Source organism: Pristiophorus japonicus, chromosome 13 (genome assembly GCF_044704955.1).
Source record: "Pristiophorus japonicus isolate sPriJap1 chromosome 13, sPriJap1.hap1, whole genome shotgun sequence".
Lineage (NCBI taxonomy): Eukaryota > Metazoa > Chordata > Chondrichthyes > Pristiophoridae > Pristiophorus > Pristiophorus japonicus.
Window position 1 is genome coordinate 82,254,184 of NC_091989.1, and position 19,869 is coordinate 82,274,052.

Sequence of the window (19,869 nt, forward strand, 5' to 3'; positions counted from 1 at the left end):
CTCTCACTGAAGTACGTGTCCCACACACACTGACTCTCACTGGGGTACAGTTCCTAAACACACTGACTCTCACTGGGGTACGGGTCCCAAACACACTGACTCTCACTGGGGTACAGTTCCCAAACATACTGACTCTCACTGGATTAAGAGTCCCACACACACTGACTCTCACTGGTGTACGGGTCCCACACACTCTGACTCTCACTGGGGTACGGGTCCCACACACACTGAATCTCACTGGAGTACGGGTCCCATACACACACAGAATCTCACTGGGGTATGGGTCCCACTCACTGACTCTCACTCGGGTACAGTTTAATGCACACTGACTCCCACTGGGGTACAGTTCCCAAACACATTGACTCTCACTGGGGTACAGTTCCAAACACACTGACTCTCACTTGGGTACGGGTCCCACACACACTGAATCTCACTTGGGTACGGGTCCCACACACATACAGACTCTCACTGGGGTACGGGTCCCACACACACTGACTCTCACTGGGTTCCGGTCCCACACTCTCTGACTCTCACTGGGATACAGTTCCAAACACACTGACTCTCACTGAAGTACGTGTCCCACACACACTGACTCTCACTGGGGTACAGTTCCTAAGCACACTGACTCTCACTGGATTAAGAGTCCCACACACACTGACTCTCACTTGTGTACGGGTCCCACACACTCTGACTCTCACTGGGGTACGGGACCCACACACACAAAGACTCTCACTGGGGTACGGGTCCCACACACTCTGACTCTCACTGGAGTACGGGTCCCACACACACAAAGACTCTCACTGGGGTACGGGTCCCACACTCTGACTCTCACTGGGGTACAGTTCCAAACACACTGACTCTCACTGAGGTACAGTTCCTAAACACACTGACTCTCACTGGGGTACGGGTCCCAAACACACTGACTCTCACTGGGGTACAGTTCCCAAACATACTGACTCTCACTGGATTAAGAGTCCCACACACACTGACTCTCACTGGTGTACGGGTCCCACACACTCTGACTCTCACTGGGGTACGGGTCCCACACACACTGACTCTCACTGGAGTACGGGTCCCACACACACACAGACTCTCACTGGGGTACGGCTCCTACACACACTGACTCTCACTGGGGTACGGCTCCCACACACACTGACTCTCACTGGGGTACGGGTCACACACACACAGACTCTCACTGGGGTACGGGTGCCACACAAACTGACTCTAACTGGGGTACGGGTCCCACACACACAGACTCTAACTGGGGTATGGGTCCCACTGACTGACTCTCACTCGGTTACAGTTTAACGCACATTGACTCCCACTGGGGTACAGTTCCCAAACACATTGACTCTCACTGGGATACAATTCCTAACACACTGACTCTCACTGAAATACGGGTCCCACTCACACTGAACCTCACTGGGGTACGGGTCCCACACACATACAGACTCTCACTGGGGTACGGCTCCCACACACACTGACTCTCACTTGGGTACGGGTCCCACACACACTGACTCTCACTGGTGTATGGGTCCCACACACACTGACTCTCACTGGTGTATGGGTCCCACACACACTGACTCTCACTGGTGTACGGGTCCCACACACACTGACTCTCACTGGGGTATAGTTCCCACACACACTGACTCTAACTGGGGTACGAGTCCCACACATACTGACTCTCTGGGTTTACAGTTCCAAAAACACTGACTCTCACTGGGGTACGGGTCCCACACACACTGACTCTCACTGGGGTACGGGTCCCACACACACTGACTCTCACTGTGGTACGGGTCCCACACACACTGACTCTAACTGGTGTACAGTTACTAAACACACTGACTCTCACTGCGGTACGGGTTCCAAACACACTGACTCTCACTGGGGTACAGTTCCCAAACACACTGACTCTCACTGGTGTACGGGTCCCACACACTCTGACTCTCACTGGGGTACGGTTCCCAAACACACTGACTCTCACTGGTTTAAGAGTCCCACACACATTGACTCTCACTGGTGTACGGGTCCCACACACACTGACTCTCACTGGGGTATGGGTCCCACACACACTGACTCTCACTGGGATACAATTGCACACAAACTGACTCTCACTGGGGTACATGTCCCACACACACTGACTCTCACTGGGGTATGGGACCACACACATTGAGTCTCACTGGGGTACGGGTCCCACACATACTGACTCTCACTGGGGTACGGGTCCCACACACACTGACTCTCACTGGGGTAACTGATCCCAAACACACTGACTCTCACTGGATTAAGAGTCCCACACACACTGACTCTCACTGGTGTACGGGTGCCACACGCACTGACTCTCACTGGGGTATAGTTCCCACACACACTGACTCTAACTGGGGTATGGGTCCCACATACACTTACTCTAACTGGGGTACAATTGCACACAAACTGACTCTCACTGGGGTACATGTCCCACACACACTGACTCTCACTGTGGTACGGGACCACACACATTGAGTCTCACTGGGGTACGGGTCCCACACACACTGACTCTCACTGGGGTACGGGTCCCACACACACTGACTCTCACTGGGGTTCAGTTCTACACACACTGACTCTCACTGGGGTACAGTTCCCATCCACACTGACTCTCACTGGGGTACGGGTCCCACACACACTGACACCAACTGGGGTACAATTGCACACACACTGACTCTCACTGGGGTACATGTCCCACACACACTGACTCTCACTGGGGTACGGGACCACACACATTCAGTCTCACTGTGGTACGGGTCCCACACACACTGACTCTCACTGTGGTACGGGTCCCACACACACTGACTCTCACTGGGGTAACTGTTCCCACACACACTGACTCTCACTGGTATATGGGTCCCACACACACTGACTCTCACTGGGGTTCAGTTCCACACACACTGACTCTCATTGGGGTACGGGTCCCACAAACATTGACTCTCACTGGGGTACGGGTCCCACACACACTGACTCTCACTGGGGTATGGGTCCCACACACACTGACTCTCACTGGGGTACAGTCCCCCACACACTGACTCTCACTGAAGTACGGGTCCCACACGTACTGACTCTCACTGGGGTACGGGTCCCACATACACACAGACTCTCACTGGCGTACGGTTCCCACACACACTGACTCTCACTGGGGTGCGGGTCCCACACACTCTGACTCTCACTGAAGTACGGGTCCCACACATTCTGACTCTCACTGGGGTACAGTCCCACACACACTGACTCTCACTGGGGTACGGGTCCCACACATTCTGACTCTCACTGGGGTACAGTCCCACACACACTGACTCTCACTGGGGTACGGGTCCCACATATTCTGACTCTCACTGGGGTACGGGTCCCACACACACACAGACTCTTACTGGGGTACGGGTCCCACACACACTTACTCTCACTTTGGTACAGTTCTCCAGGCACTGAATCTCGCTGGAGTACGGGTCCCACACCCACTGACTCTCACTGGGGTACAGTTCCACACACACTGACTCTCAGTGGGGTACAGTTCCCAAACGCACTGACTCTCACTGGGGCACAGTTCCAAACACACTGACTCTCACTGGGGTACAGTTCCACACCCACTGACTCTCACTGCAATACAGTTCCACATACACTGACTCTCACTGGGGTACAGGTCACACACACTGACCCTCACTGTGGTACAGGCCACACACACTGACTCTATCTGGGATACAAGTTCTGCGCACACAAACTCTCAGTGGTGTATAGTTCCACACACACTGACTCTCACTGGGGTACAGTTCCCAAACCCACTGACTCCCACTAGGGTACAGTTCCACACACACTGACTCTCATTCGGGGACGGGTCCCACACACACTGATTCTCACTGGGGTACGGTTCCACACACTCTGACTCTCACTGGGGTAACTGGTCCCACACGCACTGACTCTCAATTGGGTACGGGTCCCACACACACTGACTCTCACTGGGGTACAATTGCACACACACTGACTCTCACTGGGGTACGGGTCCCACACACATTAACTCTCACTGGGGTACGGGTTCCACACACTCTGACTCTCACAGGGGTATGGGTCCCACACTCACTGACTCTCATTGGAGTACGGTTCCCACACACACACACAGACTCTCACTGAGGTACGGGTCCTACACACACTGACTCTCACTGGGGTACGGGTCCCACACACACACAGACTCTCACTGGGGTACGGGTCCCACATACACTGGCTCTAACTGGGGTACGGGTCCCACACACACAGACTCTAACTGGGGTACAGTTCCCAAACTCACTGACTCTCACTGGAGTACGGTTCCCATACACACACAGAATCTCACTGGGGTATGGGTCCCACTCACTGACTCTCACTCGGGTACAGTTTAACGCACACTGACTCCCACTGGGGTACAGTTCCCAAACACATTGACTCTCACTGAAGTACGGGTCCCACACACACTGAATCTCACTTGGATACGGGTCCCACACACATACAGACTCGCACTAAGGTACGGGTCCCACACACACTGACTCTCACTTGGGTACAGTTTAACGCACACTGACTCCCACTGGGGTACGGGTCCCACACACACTGACTCTCACTGGGGTACAGTTCCAAACACACTGACTCTCACTGAAGTTCGTGTCCCACACACACTGAATCTCACTGGGGTACGGGTCCCACACACACACAGACTCTCACTGGGGTACGGGTCCCACACACACTGACTCTCACTGGGGTACGGGTCCCACACACACACAGACTCTCACTGGGGTACGGGTCCCACACACACTGACTCTCACTGTGGTACGGGTCCCACACACACTGACTCTAACTGGGGTTCAGTTCTAAACACACTGACTCTCACTGGGGTACGGGTCCCAAACACACTGAACTCTCACTGGGGTACGGGTCCCAAACACACTGACTCTCACTGGGGTAACTGGTCCCACACGCACTGACTCTCAATTGGGTACGGGTCCCACACACACTGACTCTCACTGGGGTACAATTGCACACACACTGACTCTCACTGGGGTACGGGTCCCACACACATTAACTCTCACTGGGGTACGGGTCCCACACACACTGACTCTCACTGGGGTATGGGTCCCACACACACTGACTCTCACTGGGGTACAGTTCCCAAACACACTGACTCTCACTGGATTAAGAGTCCCACACACAATGACTCTCACTGGTGTACGGATCCCACACACACACTGACTCTCACTGGGGTATAGTTCCCACACACACTGACTCTAACTGGGGTACGGGTCCCACACACACTTACTCTAACTGGGGTACAATTGCACACACACTGACTCTCACTGGGGTACGGGACCACACACATTGAGTCTCACTGGGGTACGGGTCCCACACACACTGACTCTCACTGTGGTACGGGTCCCACACACACTGACTCTCACTGGGGTAACTGGTCCCACACACACTGACTCTCACTGGGTACGGGACCCACACACATTGTGTCTCACTGGGGTACGGGTCCCACGCACACTGACTCTCACTGGGGTATGGGTCCCACACACACTGACTCTCACTCGGGTATGTGTGCCACTCACACTGACTCTCACTGGGATACGGGTCCCACACACACTGACTCTCACTGAGGTAAGGGTCCCACACACACTGACTCTCACTGAGGTAAGGGTCCCACACACACTGACTCTCACTGGGGTACAGTTCCATACACACTGACCCTCACTGGGGTACAGTTCCCAAACCCACTGACTCTCACTGGGGTACAGTTCCACCCACACTGATTCTCACTTGGGTACGGGTCCCACACACACTGACTCTCACTGGGGTTCGGGTTCCACACACACTGACTCTCACTGGGGTACGGGTCCCACACACACTGACTCTCAATTGGGTGCGGGTCCCACACACACTGACTCTCACTGGGGTACGAGTCCCACACACTCTGACTCTCACTGGGCTACAGTTCCCAAACCCACTGACTCTCACTGGGGTACAGTTCCACACACACTGACTTTCACTGGGGTACGGGTCCCACACACACTAACTCTCACTGTGGTATGGGTCCCACACACACTGACTCTGTCTGGGGTACAGTTCCACAGGCACCCTCACTGCTCACTAACCGCTGTACTCTTGTAAGATTACTAATCTTCAGAAAAACACATGCCATGTCGAAAAATTTGATTGATTGAAGCTTTGGAATAAAGCTGGATAATTAAAGAAATTGAAAACACAAAAAAAAAAAAAAAAAGGAAAAAAAGGGCCTTGTAAATGTCTGGTGTGTCATCCAGGTCGGGTGGCATGGATTAATGTTTATGTTTTTTCAGGTAAACTCCAAAAGAGTTTAAGGAAATTGCATGGTCAGAAACCGAAACTGACCCTTTATAACAAGGATCGAGTGTTCCGTGAGCCCCTGAACTTGATTGACCAGGGTGAGGAAACAGCCACGTGAGTCTATAATGAGACCCGACAACAAAGGGTCACCCCACGAAGTGCATATGTTTGGGCTACCAGCATTTCAGGATAAGGAAACATCTTTTGCCTTGTTGACTCCGTGTGCAAATTCAAACCTGTCACCAACCAGTTAATCAGATCGATAACACGAATTTCGTTCAAAAGCTGTAAATAAATATACGGACACAGATACAGAAGGGGAAGCAACAGCAAGCAGAATCAGGAGGAAGAAGACAAAATGAAACAGCAAGCAGGCACGGAAGGAAAGGACCAGAGCTGCAGTTAGTGGCCAGATGACGAACCACGAACATACAATAACTACAGGCAGTGCCGCGGATTGTCTGTCTTCGGTCAATTTCTCTCCGCAGTCTTGTTTTCTACTTTTTAGTCGTTTTTTGTTGCCTAATAAAACGGACATTGGGTTAAGCCTAAATTTGTGCCACGTGTTGTCGTTTCCCCACGATAAGTCCCCAGGTCGAAGAATCAGAGTCTGAGTGAACAACAAACACCCTACACTCCGGGCCTACAGAGTCGCTCGTACTCACAGTGTGGATCATACCTGAGTCACAGGTAAATGTGCGGCAGGTGTCATCGGTGAAAATCACAGCCACAGCCTGGCGCTTGGTGTCCTTTGGCACTCGGGCCACGTTCTTCACATTGCTAATCTCTGTCACCTGAACACAGAGCAAAGCAGTACAGTCAGAGAGAGGAAGAGAGACAGAGGGAGAGAGACAGACAGAGGGAGGGAGAGAGGGAGGGAGAGAGAGAGACGGAGGGAGAGAGGGAGGGAGAGAGAGAGTCAGAGGGAGAGAGAGACAGAGAAAGAGAGAGGGAGACAGAGACAGAGAGAGACAGAGGGAGAGAGTCAGGGAGAAAGGGAGGGAGAGAGAGACAGGGATAAAGAGAGAGAGGGAGGGAGAGAGAGACAGTGGGATAGAGGGAGAGAGACAGAGAGAGAGGGAGAGGGAGGGATAGAGAGGGAGAGAGATAGACAGAGGGAGAGACAGAGTAAGAGAGAGAGGGACAGAGAGAGAGAGGGAGAGAGACAGAGCGATAGAGGGAGAGAGAAAGAGAGACAGAGAGAGAGAGGCAGAGGGAGAGAGGGGGGGGAGAGAGACAGAGAGAGAGAGAGAGAGAGAGGGAGGGAGAGAGAGTGTTATGTATGTATGTAAACCTTACCCGAATGTAAGACTTGCCACTAGGGGGCACACCTGTGGGAGACCTAAGGTTCACCTGTGCACCCTGGGGCACGCAGGTATAAAAGATGACACACCATGCTGCTTCCACACTCTGGAGTCTGAATAAAGAGACCAAGGTCACAACAGTTTGAGCTTGCAATAGAAACATAGAAAATAGGTGCAGGAGTGGACCATTCGGCCCTTCGAGCCTGCACCACCATTCAATAAGATCATGGCTGATCATTCCCTCAGTACCCTTTTCCTGCTTTCTCTCCATATCCTTTGATCCTTTTAGCCGTAAGGGCCATATCTAACTCCCTTTTGAATATATCGAACGAACTGGCCTCAACAACTCTCTGCGGCAGAGAATTCCACAGGTTAACAACTCTCTGGGTGAAGAAGTTTCTCCTCATCTCAGTCCTAAATGGCTTACCCCTTATCCTAAGACTGTGACCCCTGGTTCTGGACTTCCCCAACATCGGGAACATTCTTCCTGCATCTAACCTGTCCAGTCCCGTCAGAATTTTATGTTTCTATGAGATCCCCTCTCATCCTTCTAAACTCCAGTGAATATAAGCCTAGTCAATCCAGTCTTTCTTCATATGTCAGTCCTGTCATCCGGGAATCAGTCTGGTGAACCTTCGCTGCACTCCCTCTATAGCAAGAATGTCCTCTTTAGATTAGGAGACCAAAACTGAACACAGTATTCAAGGTGTGGCCTCACCAAGGCCCTGTACAACTGCAGTAAGACCTCCCTGCTCCTATACTCAATCCTCTCACTATGAAGGTCAACATGCCATTTGTCTTCTTCGCCGCCTGCTGTAGGTACTGGATGCCAACTTTCAGTGACTGATGAACCATGACACCCAGGTCTCATGGCACCTCCACTTTTCCGAATCTGTCACCATTCAGATAATATTCTGCCTTTGTGTTTTTGCCATCAAAATGGATAACTTCACATTTATCCACATTATACTGCATCTGCCATGCATTTGCCCACTCACCTAACCTGTCCAAGTCACCCTGCAGCCTCTTAGCATCCTCCTCACAGCTCACATTGCCATCCAGCTTAGTATCATCTGCAAACTTGGAGATATTACATTCAATTCCTTCGTCTAAATCATTAATGTATATTGTAAATAGCTGGGGTCCCAGCACTGAACCTTGCAGTTCCTCACGAGTCACTGCCTGCCATTCTGAAAAGGACCCGTTTAATCCAACTCTCTGCTTCCTGTCTGCCAACAAGTTCTCTATCCACATCAAATACATTACCCCCAATACCATGTGATTTAACTTTGCACACTAATCTCTTGTCAAAGCCTTTTGAAAGTCCAAATACACCACATCCACTGGTTCTCCCTTGTCCACTCTTCTAGTTACATCCTCAAAAAATTCTAGAAGATTTGTCAAGCATGATTTCCCCTTCATAAATCCATGCTGACTTGCACCGATCCTGTCACTGCTTTCCAAATGCGCTGCTATTACATTTTTAATAATTGATTCCAACATTTTCCCCACTACCGATGTCAGGCTAATAATTCCCTGTTTTCTCTCTCCCTCCATTTTTAAAAAGTGGTGTTACATTAGCTACCCTCCAATCCATAGGAACTGATCCAGAATCTATAGTATGTTGGAAAATGATCACCAATGCATCCACTATTTGTAGGGCTACTTCCTTAAGTACTCTGGGATGCAGACTATCAGGCCCCAGGGAATTATCAGCCTTCAATCTCATCAATTTCCCTAACACAATTTCCTCACTAATAAGAATTTCCTTCAGTTCCTCCTTCTCGCTCGACCCTCGGTCCCCTAGTATTTCTGGAAGATTATTTGTGTCTTCCTTAGTGAAGGCAGAACCAAAGTATTTGTTCATTGGTCTGCCATTTCCTTGTTCCCCATTATAACTTCACCTGATTCTTACTGTAAGGGACCTGCATTGGTCTTCACTAATCTTTGTCTCTTCACATATCTATAGAAGCTTTTGCAGTCAGTTTTTATGTTCCCTGCAAGCTTCCTCTCATAGTCTATTTTCCCCCTCCTAACTAAACCCTTTGTCCTCCTCTGCTGTATTCTAAACTTCTCCCAGTCCTCAGATTTGCTGCTTTTTCTGGCCAATTTATATGCCTCTTCCTTGGATTTAACACTATCCCTAATTTCCCTTGTTAGCCATGGTTGAGCCACTTTCCATCTTAATGAAGAATTCTACCATATTATGGTCACTCTTCCCCAAGATTGCTAATTAATCCTCTCTCATTACACAACACCCAGTCTAGGATGGCCAGCTCTCTAGTTGGTTCTGGGCGGGCGTTTTGAGTCAGTTGTGACTGAAGGCTGAGTAACCGATCTGATGGGAGTGGTAATGACCACCTCAGAGACTGAAGGTCCAGGTTCAGTAACGACAGCAAAGTCCTCTGATGAATGAACATTGGTTGGTTGCTCACTGACTGCATCTTCCTCAAGCGGTTCCAGTTCATCCGTATGCCGCAGTTTTACCTGATGAACATGTTTCCTGCATGTTTGCCCATTCCTTGGCTGTAACAGTACCGGCGATCCACTTTGGACCTTGACCGTAGTTCAGTACATAAACCGGATTGTTGACCGAGATGTCACATGATACAGCAGCACGATCATGATACCATTGCTGACTTTGATGTCTGTTTTCAACACAATCACTCAGATCAGGATGAACAAGAGAAAGCCTGGTCTTGAGATTTCTCTTCATTAGTAGTTCATCAGGGGAAACTCCAGTAAGTGGATGAGGTCTTGTCCTGTAACTAAGCAATATACATGACAAACGAGTCTGCAGTGAACCCTGAGTTACACGTTTCATACTCTGTGAAGCGGGAATTAAAGAGTTAAACACATTTTAGATTAGGAAGGCAAAAACACAATTTGCTGATGTGGCGAAATTGGCAGGTGCAATCGCAGGACGATGGTGCAATTCCTGTTATTCAGAGCTAATGTCGTAGGCCTACAAAGTGGCTCCCTGTTGTTATTCAGAACTAAGAAATAGATTCCTGTTCGTGGCAGGAGGCAGGATACAGGATGCATATGTTCATACCCAAGGAGGATGTGAACCAATTAGACAAGTTAAAATTGAACAATCTGTAACAAAGCGAAGATTGTCACACGGTAGAAAGACTGACCAATGATAATGTAAATGATGACTTTGCAAAGAATTCTGTATAAAAGAAGCAGCTCCTGAAGTGTTAGACGCGAACGGTTGGGAAGATATCTAGTTAAGGAACTGGTGTAGACCGTGTCTCCCTTGATCAAGCAATTAAATAATTATTTTCTCCACAACAGGCCTGTGTTCAGTGCCTTTGTCATACTCCACATCAAATGGCATAGTCTGGCAGGACACACCCGGCCGAAAGAGAGACGGACGTTTGCAAACCATCACGAGTGAGTATTTATTTTAAATACCACTCATAAATCCGATGTAAGCTGCCGTGAAACGTGTCGGTCGCCTGGTGTGTCCGAACTTGTGAGAAAGGTCTGCAATGGTGTAAAAGAATTGAGGATAGTAAAGAGCTCACAATAGTAATTATCAAAGTAGGATCGGCGTCGTAGGTTTGTAATTGCAGAGCCTAGGTTCGAGGCAACCAGGTTAAAGGGGACAACGAACTGATTGAGGGGTAGAGGTACCAAACACAGGTGGCATGCAAAGATATGCTAGATTTAGGGGGTCGGGAGGTTCACTGAGTAGGTATTTTGACGATGACCATAGAAAATGTATATTTCCTATGTTAAGTGACGGATTGGATCCCAAAGAAGACCCCGCAAAACAGAAATTATAGTGGGAGAAACAAAAAAAATAAAAAGACGGCTAAAGCAGGTTTGATGGTGGTCAGTCAATAAGCTTTGTTGAATGAAAGTAGTTGTGTGGAAGTCTTCTTGACTGTAGACTATTTGAGGTGGGATTTAATGAATTTTTCATTTGTCTGAAAGCCAGTCTTTTAAAAGAGAAATGGTGTATCTGTATCTTTATTTTAGCTCTATCCACATTTTTCGGGCAGAGAGCTGAAAGTTTTTAACCCTTTGTAGTGTTGTCCCAGATGTGAGAAGTTTAAGAAATGTGAAGATGTTGAATTGTGTACCTAGAATTGAATTACATTTTATGTTACAGACACAGATGTGGATTTCTTTTGATGATAAGTTACGGAGCAAGGAAATGCAGAAAGGATGGGTTTGTTTAACAGGAGATAAAATTTAAATTAAAAATGCATGGTCTCATTTTAAATCAATTAGAATCGTAACAAAGTATTGTCTTTTCAATTTGGTTATTACATGCCGAGATGCCTAATTACTTGTTTAATAAAATCCACATAATCATTGATTACATTGGGTTGAAAAATAATAAATTTAGTCAAAGAATGAGATAAAGAATGGAGAAGGGAGAGTTTAATGCCTTTTAAAAAAAGCCTGCATGGGTTTCTCGAGGCTACAGGCTGGGGGAAGCTCCGCCCTCATTTCCCTTTGTGTAGAATCTTATTTTAAATGACGTGAAAACTTCTAGTTCAGTAAAAGAGATTTAAATGAAAAGATCGGCAGTACGGTATTTGAATTGGGATTTTAAGATATTCTCCTTGAAAAACATTTTGGTTATATTGGAAAATCTTGGGTTCAGCAAACTTTTTAAAAGAAATAATACTAAACAGATTAGGGAAAAAAACAGTCACTAAAAAGTTTGGAAACAATCTAAAAATGCCATTTTCTCTGATAAGAGACAGAAATGCACGGGGACAGAATAAGACCCATAGCTTACTTTTGAACCCAACAATAACCAGTAGCCACGGGCTTGTCCAGATGCGTGGCTCACCTCGACTGCGCCATATGGGCAGTCAAGGTCAGCGAATCTGTCGTAGTGACAGGCGAAATTGTCCTAGACACCAAACACACTCTGGTCGAAATGTTTGAATACTGGAAAGGTCCGGGCCATCTCCAATGTCCACCGAGCGAAGTGGGAAGCCGTTCTACTGCTCCACGATGAATTAGGAAGGATAGTGAGAGACACTGGGGAAAACCCAGCAGAAGGAATCCTCACTGGAGGGGTGCCTCACGAGCATTAGAATGTGAAGATTCCCCAGGGAATGTGAATGAGGTCGCTCTCGAAAACCCAGACTTCACCTGGTATGTGGATGGATCCCGACGGTACGTCGATGGCCACCCACGTACGGGATGGGCCGTATTAAACCAGCATTGCGAGGTCGTGATCAGGGAGCATTGGACGGAGGCCTTTCGGCCCAAGAAGCAGAATTAACTGCACTGACGTTAGCCTTATTACTGGCAGACGGAAAGACATTGAATATATACAGAAGAGTAGGTATGCCTTTGGGGAGGTACATGACTTTATGGTAGCATGGGGAAGGAGAGGGTTTGTTACCTCTGGCAGCGAGGCCATCAAACACGATGAACGTATAAAATTACTATTAGTGAACCAGCTAAAGCAGCAGTGATAAAGGTAAGGCCCATCAACGAGTAGTGGACGAAGCACAGCATGGAAATGAGGCTGCGGTCAATGCCTCTCGAGAAGTGGCCACATCCGCAGATATAAAGGCAGAGTCAGTCTGTAGCATTACCACAGAGGAGGACATAAAGACAGTTAAACTGCACGCAGATATGAACGAGGAAGAAAGATCAGAATGGGAGAGGAGGGGAGAATCACCTGGTATAGACTCCGTGTGGAGAAAGGGCAGAAAGGTGGTGGCCCCTTCCTGCATTCGGCAAATGATCATAGAGTTACACCACGGCATTAACCATGCCGGGCATAACGCCATGATATCCAATATCTCACGGGATTGGTGGTGCCCGGGAATGGGCGCGATGTTGCTAAACATTGTTAGCACTGTGTTACGTGCACCCAACATAATCCGGGAAAAGCGATAAAAATAAACATGGCACACCAACCCCGCCCACGGGGACCATGGGAAAACATACAGATTGATTTCACTGGACCCCTAATAAACTCCAGGGGAAGGAGGTACTGCTTATTGATTATGGATCGGTTTACAAGGTGGGTGGAAGCATTCGCCACCCACAATTGCACCACAACCACAGTAGCTCGTATACTAGCGGAAAAGGTAATTCCGAGATGGGGGATTCCCATTCAGATAGATTCGGACCAAGGGACTCATTTCACAGGAAAGGTAATGAAGGAAACTTGTAGACTACTGAACATTAATCAGAAATTTCATATCCCCTACCATTGGAGGAGTCTTCGAAGGGCCTCACCTGCATCAACACACACAAGGGACTGCTCAGCTACCTGTTTGGAATTCAGTCGGCTGCAGCGATCTTCCAGAGAAATATGGAGAGCCTACTCAAGTCGGTACCACACACGGTGGTCTTTCAGGATGACATATTGGTCATGGGTCGGAACACTGCCGAGCACCTACAAAACCTGGAGGAGGTCCTCCAGCGACTGGATCGTGCAGGGCTGCGGCTGAAGAGGTCGAAATGCGTCTTCATGGCAACAGAAGTGGAGTTTTTGGGGAGAAAGATCGCGGCGGACTGCATTCGGCCCACAGACACCAAGACAGAGGCTATCAGGAACATGCCCAGGCCACAGAACGTCACGGAGCTGCGGTCGTTCCTGAGACTCCTCAACTATTTTGGTAACTTCCTACCAGGGTTAAGCACCCTTTTAGAGCCCCTACATGTGTTATTCCCTAATGTTGAGAACTGGGTATGGGGAAAAAAACAAGTAATTGCTTTTGAGAAAGCCAGAAACATTTTATGCTCCAACAAGCTGCTTGTATTGTATAACCTGTGTAAAAGACTTGTGCTAGCATGTGATGCGTCATCGTACGGAGTCGGGTGTGTATTACAACAAGCTAACGTTGCGGGGAAGTTGCAACCTGTCGCCTATGCCTCCAGGAACTTGTCCAAGGGCGAGAGGGCCGACAGCATGATTGAGAAAGAGGCATTAGTGTGTGTGTTCGGGGTAAAGAAAATGCATCAGTACCTATTTGACCTCAAATTTGAGCTGGAAACCGATCACAAGCCCCTGATATCCCTGTTCGCTGAAAACAAGGAGATAAATACTAATGCCTCAGCCCGCATACAAAGCTGGGCACTCACGCTATCAGCATATAACTATACCATCCACCACAGGCCAGGCACCGAGAACTGTGCGGATGCTCTCAGTCGGCTACCATTGCCCACCACGGGGGTGGAAATGGCGCAGCCTGCAAACTTGTTGATGGTGGCGCAGCCCGCAGACTTGTTGATGGTCATGGAAGCATTTGAAAATGATAAATCACCTGTCACAGCCCACCAGATTAGGACATGGACCAGCCAAGATCCTCTGCTGTCCCTAGTAAAAAACTGTGTACTGCATGGGAGCTGGGCCAGCATCCCCGTTGAAATGCAAGAGCTAATCAAGCCGTTCCAGCGGCGAAAGGATGAGCTGTCCATTCAGGCAGACTGCCTGTTGTGGGGTAACCGCGTAGTGCTACCCAAAAAGGGCAGGGAGATGTTCATCTCGGATCTCCACAGCACACACCCGGGTATAGTAATGATGAAAGCGATAGCCAGATCCCACGTGTGGTGGCCCGGTATCGACTCTGACTTAGAGTCCTGTGTACGGCAATGCAGCGTGTGTGCTCAGTTGAGCAACGCGCCCAGAGAGGCACCACTAAGTTTGTGGTCCTGGCCCTCCAGACCATGGTCGAGGATCCATGTCGACTATGCGGGCCTGTTTCTCGGCAAAATGTTCCTGGTGGTGGTGGATGCTTTTTCAAAATGGATTGAATGTGAAATAATGTTGGGAAACACCGCCACCATTGAAAGTCTGAGGGCCATGTTTGCCACCCACGGCCTGCCTGACATACTGGTCAGTGACAACGGGCCATGTTTCACCAGTGCTGAATTTAAAGAATTCATGACCCGCAATGGGATCAAACATGTCACCTCGGCCCCGTTTAAACCAGCCTCCAATGGGCAGGCAGAGCGGGCAGCACAAACCATCAAACAGAGCCTTAAACGAGTCACAAAAGGCTCACTCCAAACCCGCCTGTCCCGAGTACTGCTCAGCTACCGCACGAGACCCCACTCGCTCACAGGGGTGCCCCCGGCTGAGCTACTCATGAAAAGGACACTTAAAACCAGACTCTCGCTGGTTCACCCCAACCTGCATGATCAGGTACAGAGCAGGCAACAAAATGTAAACGATGGTCGCGCCACTGTGTCACAGGAAATTGATCTGAATGACCCTGTGTATGTGCTAAACTATGGACATGGTCCCAAATGGATCGCGGGCACGGTGATAGCTAAAGAAGGGAGTAGGGTGTTTGTAGTCAAACTAGACAATGGACAAATTTGCAGAAAGCACCTGGACCAAACGAGGCTGCGGTTCACAGACTGCCCTGAACAACCCATAGCAGACACCACCTTTTTCGAGCCCACAACACACACCCAAAGGATCAACAACACCACCCCGGACCAGGAAATCAAACCCATCACAACCAACAGCCCAGCAAGGCCAGGCTCACCCAGCAGCCCTGCAGGGCCAACAACACGCCGGCCCAGCGAGGGCACAGCCAACACACCAGAACAGACATTTGTACCGAGGCAGTCCACCAGGGAAAGAAAGGCTCCCGACCGCCTCACCTTGTAAACTTTGATTTTGGTGGAGGGAGTGATGTTGTGTATCTGTAAAGCATGCACTCCCATGTTCCATCACCAGGGAGCGCAACCCCTGAAGTCCCAAGGGATCCCAGCATCCCTTGGGAGCACTGTATATAAGCCGGCCCCTAAGGCCTGTTCCTCACTTTGGAGTGCCTTATTAAAGACTGAGGTCACTGTTACTTTAACCTCCCTGTGTGCAGCCTCATCTGTGTTAGGAACACAATAAGGGTGTTATCAGAAAATGCTGGATTTGCCCCTCGATGGAGCAGACCCTATGAGGTACTGATTAGCGGAGACACGTGTGCATGTGTAAATATGAAAGGTGGGGGCCGATGGAAACACTGGTCTCAACTGAAAGAATATAAGGGACCTGACCAATGACTGGCCCCACATTTGTACCAATATACCTCTCTGAATGGTAGGCAGAGGCATACGACAGTTGGGTAAATGGATTAGTAGGTGGACTAATAGGTGGGATGTGTATCATATTTGTAGTGTTAAGCATAGTTGTTGTGATAATCTGGCTGTGGGACAGGACCTACGAGAGAAATAGGAATGGCCAAGTGGAGATGGTAAGTCTCTGACCCCAGTATGGGCTGCCCAGATTCTGTTCCCCCAAACAGGTGACTCGAAAAGATGCGTTATTGGCCTTGTTGTGTCTGCTGGGACTGGGCAGAGGAACAGAATACACAGTGACGCTGTCCAACAGATACATCAGCGAGGGTATGATCCCCGAGGATGAAAAGGGGATCACACACTACTTCAGGAACCAGAAGAAACAATGTTGAGAGTGTCACCCTAATTCTCACCCTGTCTATAAAGGATCAGAGGTAGAGAATGGCGACCAATGCATTAGTCCACCAGCCCCAGGGTGTTGGAAGGTAGGGTATGATCCAGGACATAAGTTGCTGGATTGTCCCTGGATAACCAAGACTGAAAGTGGTGGGGGGAGGGGGACAGACCATCTATAAAGACCTCGCGTGTCTGAATAATAGGGCCATAGCAGATCGGGCAGTGCTTGGATGTTGGAGCTCAGAAATAACCCCTACACCCACGCCAGAAACCCTGAATCCCCCACCACCAGATTGTCCACAAACAGAGGAAGGGGCAAGTGGAGGGCTGGTGAGAAAGAACACTAAGGGAAGAATACACTTTGGAATACGCCAGAAGATAATCGCGATATTTCTAAATCTGACCGAGCTAACGATCCCCAGTTTCTGCAGGTAAAAAAACAATCAGCATGTATAAATATCTGACACTGCGGGCCTTAGATGGACCCGAGTCTAAGTCCCTGAGGTTTATCACATTAAAAGGGAAGGGTAGACGAAAAAGGGAGATATTAGAAGTGATGGGCGTGGGGTATACGGCGGGCATAGCAACGGTAAATACTACAGATCTCCAGATGATTGAAGAGCAGGTTGACACACTCACCCAAACCCTAAGAGGGTTGTTGGAGAGGGGAAATGATAATGAGAAGATGCAGGCCCAATTGGGAAATGGGGCTGAACGAGAATTGTTACAAGTGGCCCACACACTAAGGGATCATGACAAGACAATTAACTTAAGAAACGTGAACCAAAAATACAATATCGAAAGCGGACGAAACACTGCGGTATGTGCCGGGTATGGAGCATGGATGATAACTACAGTAGAACATAATTTAGAACAGCTACAAAATGGGGAGGTCCCAGATTGGATAACCAATGATGTATTGAGAAAAAGGGAAACAGATGCCTGTGGATCAGGCAAAGCAGCAAAGCATGGTTTCTAAAACTAAATGTGTAACTGGTCTTCAGAATATAATCGGATTTGTACTGTCAATACCACAATATGATGTGACCAAGGGAAACCTCCTGTCTAAAGTTGACAATATAGGAGAAATAAGAAACCACACATGGGTCAGATACCACAAACTGCGCAATACATTATTAAGATGGAAGATGATACCAAGGGCATGTGCATTAAAGATTGTTATAAGAATAACCAGGTAATTTTGTGCTGAGAACAACCCAAATTTGATCAAGATGACTGTGGATACAGCCGCACAAGCTAATGAGTCGGGCAAATTACAACCTGTTGCATATGCTTGTCAAAGGCAGAAAGAGCCTACAGCATGGTAGAAAAAGAAGCACTAGCCTGTGTGTATGGGGTTAAAAAGATGCATCAGTACCTGTTTGGTCTTCGGTTTGAACTGGACAGATTACATGCCACTCATTTCATTGTTTTCGGAAAAAAAAGGTATCAATACCAATGCAGCGTCCCGCATCCAGAGGTGGGCACTGACATTATCTGTCTATGATTATATCATTCACCATAGACCTGGCACCGAGAATTGTGCCGTTGCACTGAGCCGTCTGCCGTTGCCCACACCGGAGGTGGAGACACCACAACCTGCAGACCTACTGTTAGTTATGGATGCTTTTGAAAGTGAAGGAACCCCTGTCAAGGCTCAACAAGTTAAAACCAGCCAAGACCCGATATTATCGGTTGTGAAACGTGTCCTTAGTAGTGATTGGTCTGCCATACCCAAGCAATTGCGTGATGAGACCAAACCTTACAGCCGTTGCAAAGAGGAACTATCCATTCAGTCAGATTGTTTACTGTGGGTTAATCGTGTTGTTATGCCCAAGAAAGGCAGAGAGAAATTTGTACATGATCTACATAGCACTCATTCCGGTATTGTCATAATGAAAGCCATTGCCAGGTCTCATGTATGGTGGCCTGGAATTGACTCTGATCTGGAATCATGTGTGCATCAGCGCAACACTTGCATGCAGCTTAGTAAAGCACCAGTGGAATCGCCGCTGAGTCTGTGGCTGTTGCCATCTAAACCGTAGTCCAGGATCCACATCCACTTTGCAGGTCCCTTCCTGGGAAAGATGTTTTTAATTGTGGTAGATGCTTATTCGAAGTGGATAGAGTGTATAATCATGTCATCCAGTACATCCACAGCTACCATTGAGAGCCTTCGTGTCATGTTTGCTACGCATGTTCTGCCTGACATCGTTGTAAACAACAACGGACCTTGCTTCACTAGTCTGGAGTTTCAAGAGTTCATGAAACTCAATGGTATGAAACATGTGAGGTCAGCACTATTCAAACCCACATCCAATGGTCAAGCAGAGCGTGCGGTCCAAACCATCAAGCCAAGTATGAAACGTGTAACTCAAGGTTCACTGCAGACTCGCTTGTCATGCATATTGCTTAGTTGCAGGACAAGACCCCACATGCTTACCGGGGTCTCCCCTGCTAAACTATTGATGAAGAGAGTTCTCAAGATCAGGCTCTCTCTTGTCCAGCCTGACTTGAACGATCATGTTGACTACAGACGTCAAAGTCGGCAAGAGTATCATGATCGCACGGCTGTGTCACGCGACATTTCTGTTAATGATCCTGTGTATGTACTGAATTATGGTCAAGGTCCCAAATGGATCAGCGGTACTGTTATGGCCAAGGAGGGTAACAGAGTGTTTATCGTTAAGCTCAAGAATGGGCAGACATGCAGGAAACATGTTGATCGATAAAGCTGCGACACACGGATGAACCGGAACAGTCTGAGAACAACCAGTGACCAACCAACCTACCCTCAGTC

General features: G+C 48.7%; 1 protein-coding gene across 1 annotated transcript in view; it reads right to left on the reverse strand.

Moving 5' to 3' along the window:
* LOC139278131 (docking protein 4-like) overlaps positions 1–19,869 on the reverse strand; it is a 316,413-nt gene that overhangs the window by 278,330 nt on the left and 18,214 nt on the right. The window contains exon 3 of the mRNA XM_070896787.1: positions 7,028–7,142. Coding sequence (XP_070752888.1) covers positions 7,028–7,142 — 115 coding nt within the window. The remainder of the gene's footprint in view (positions 1–7,027; positions 7,143–19,869) is intronic.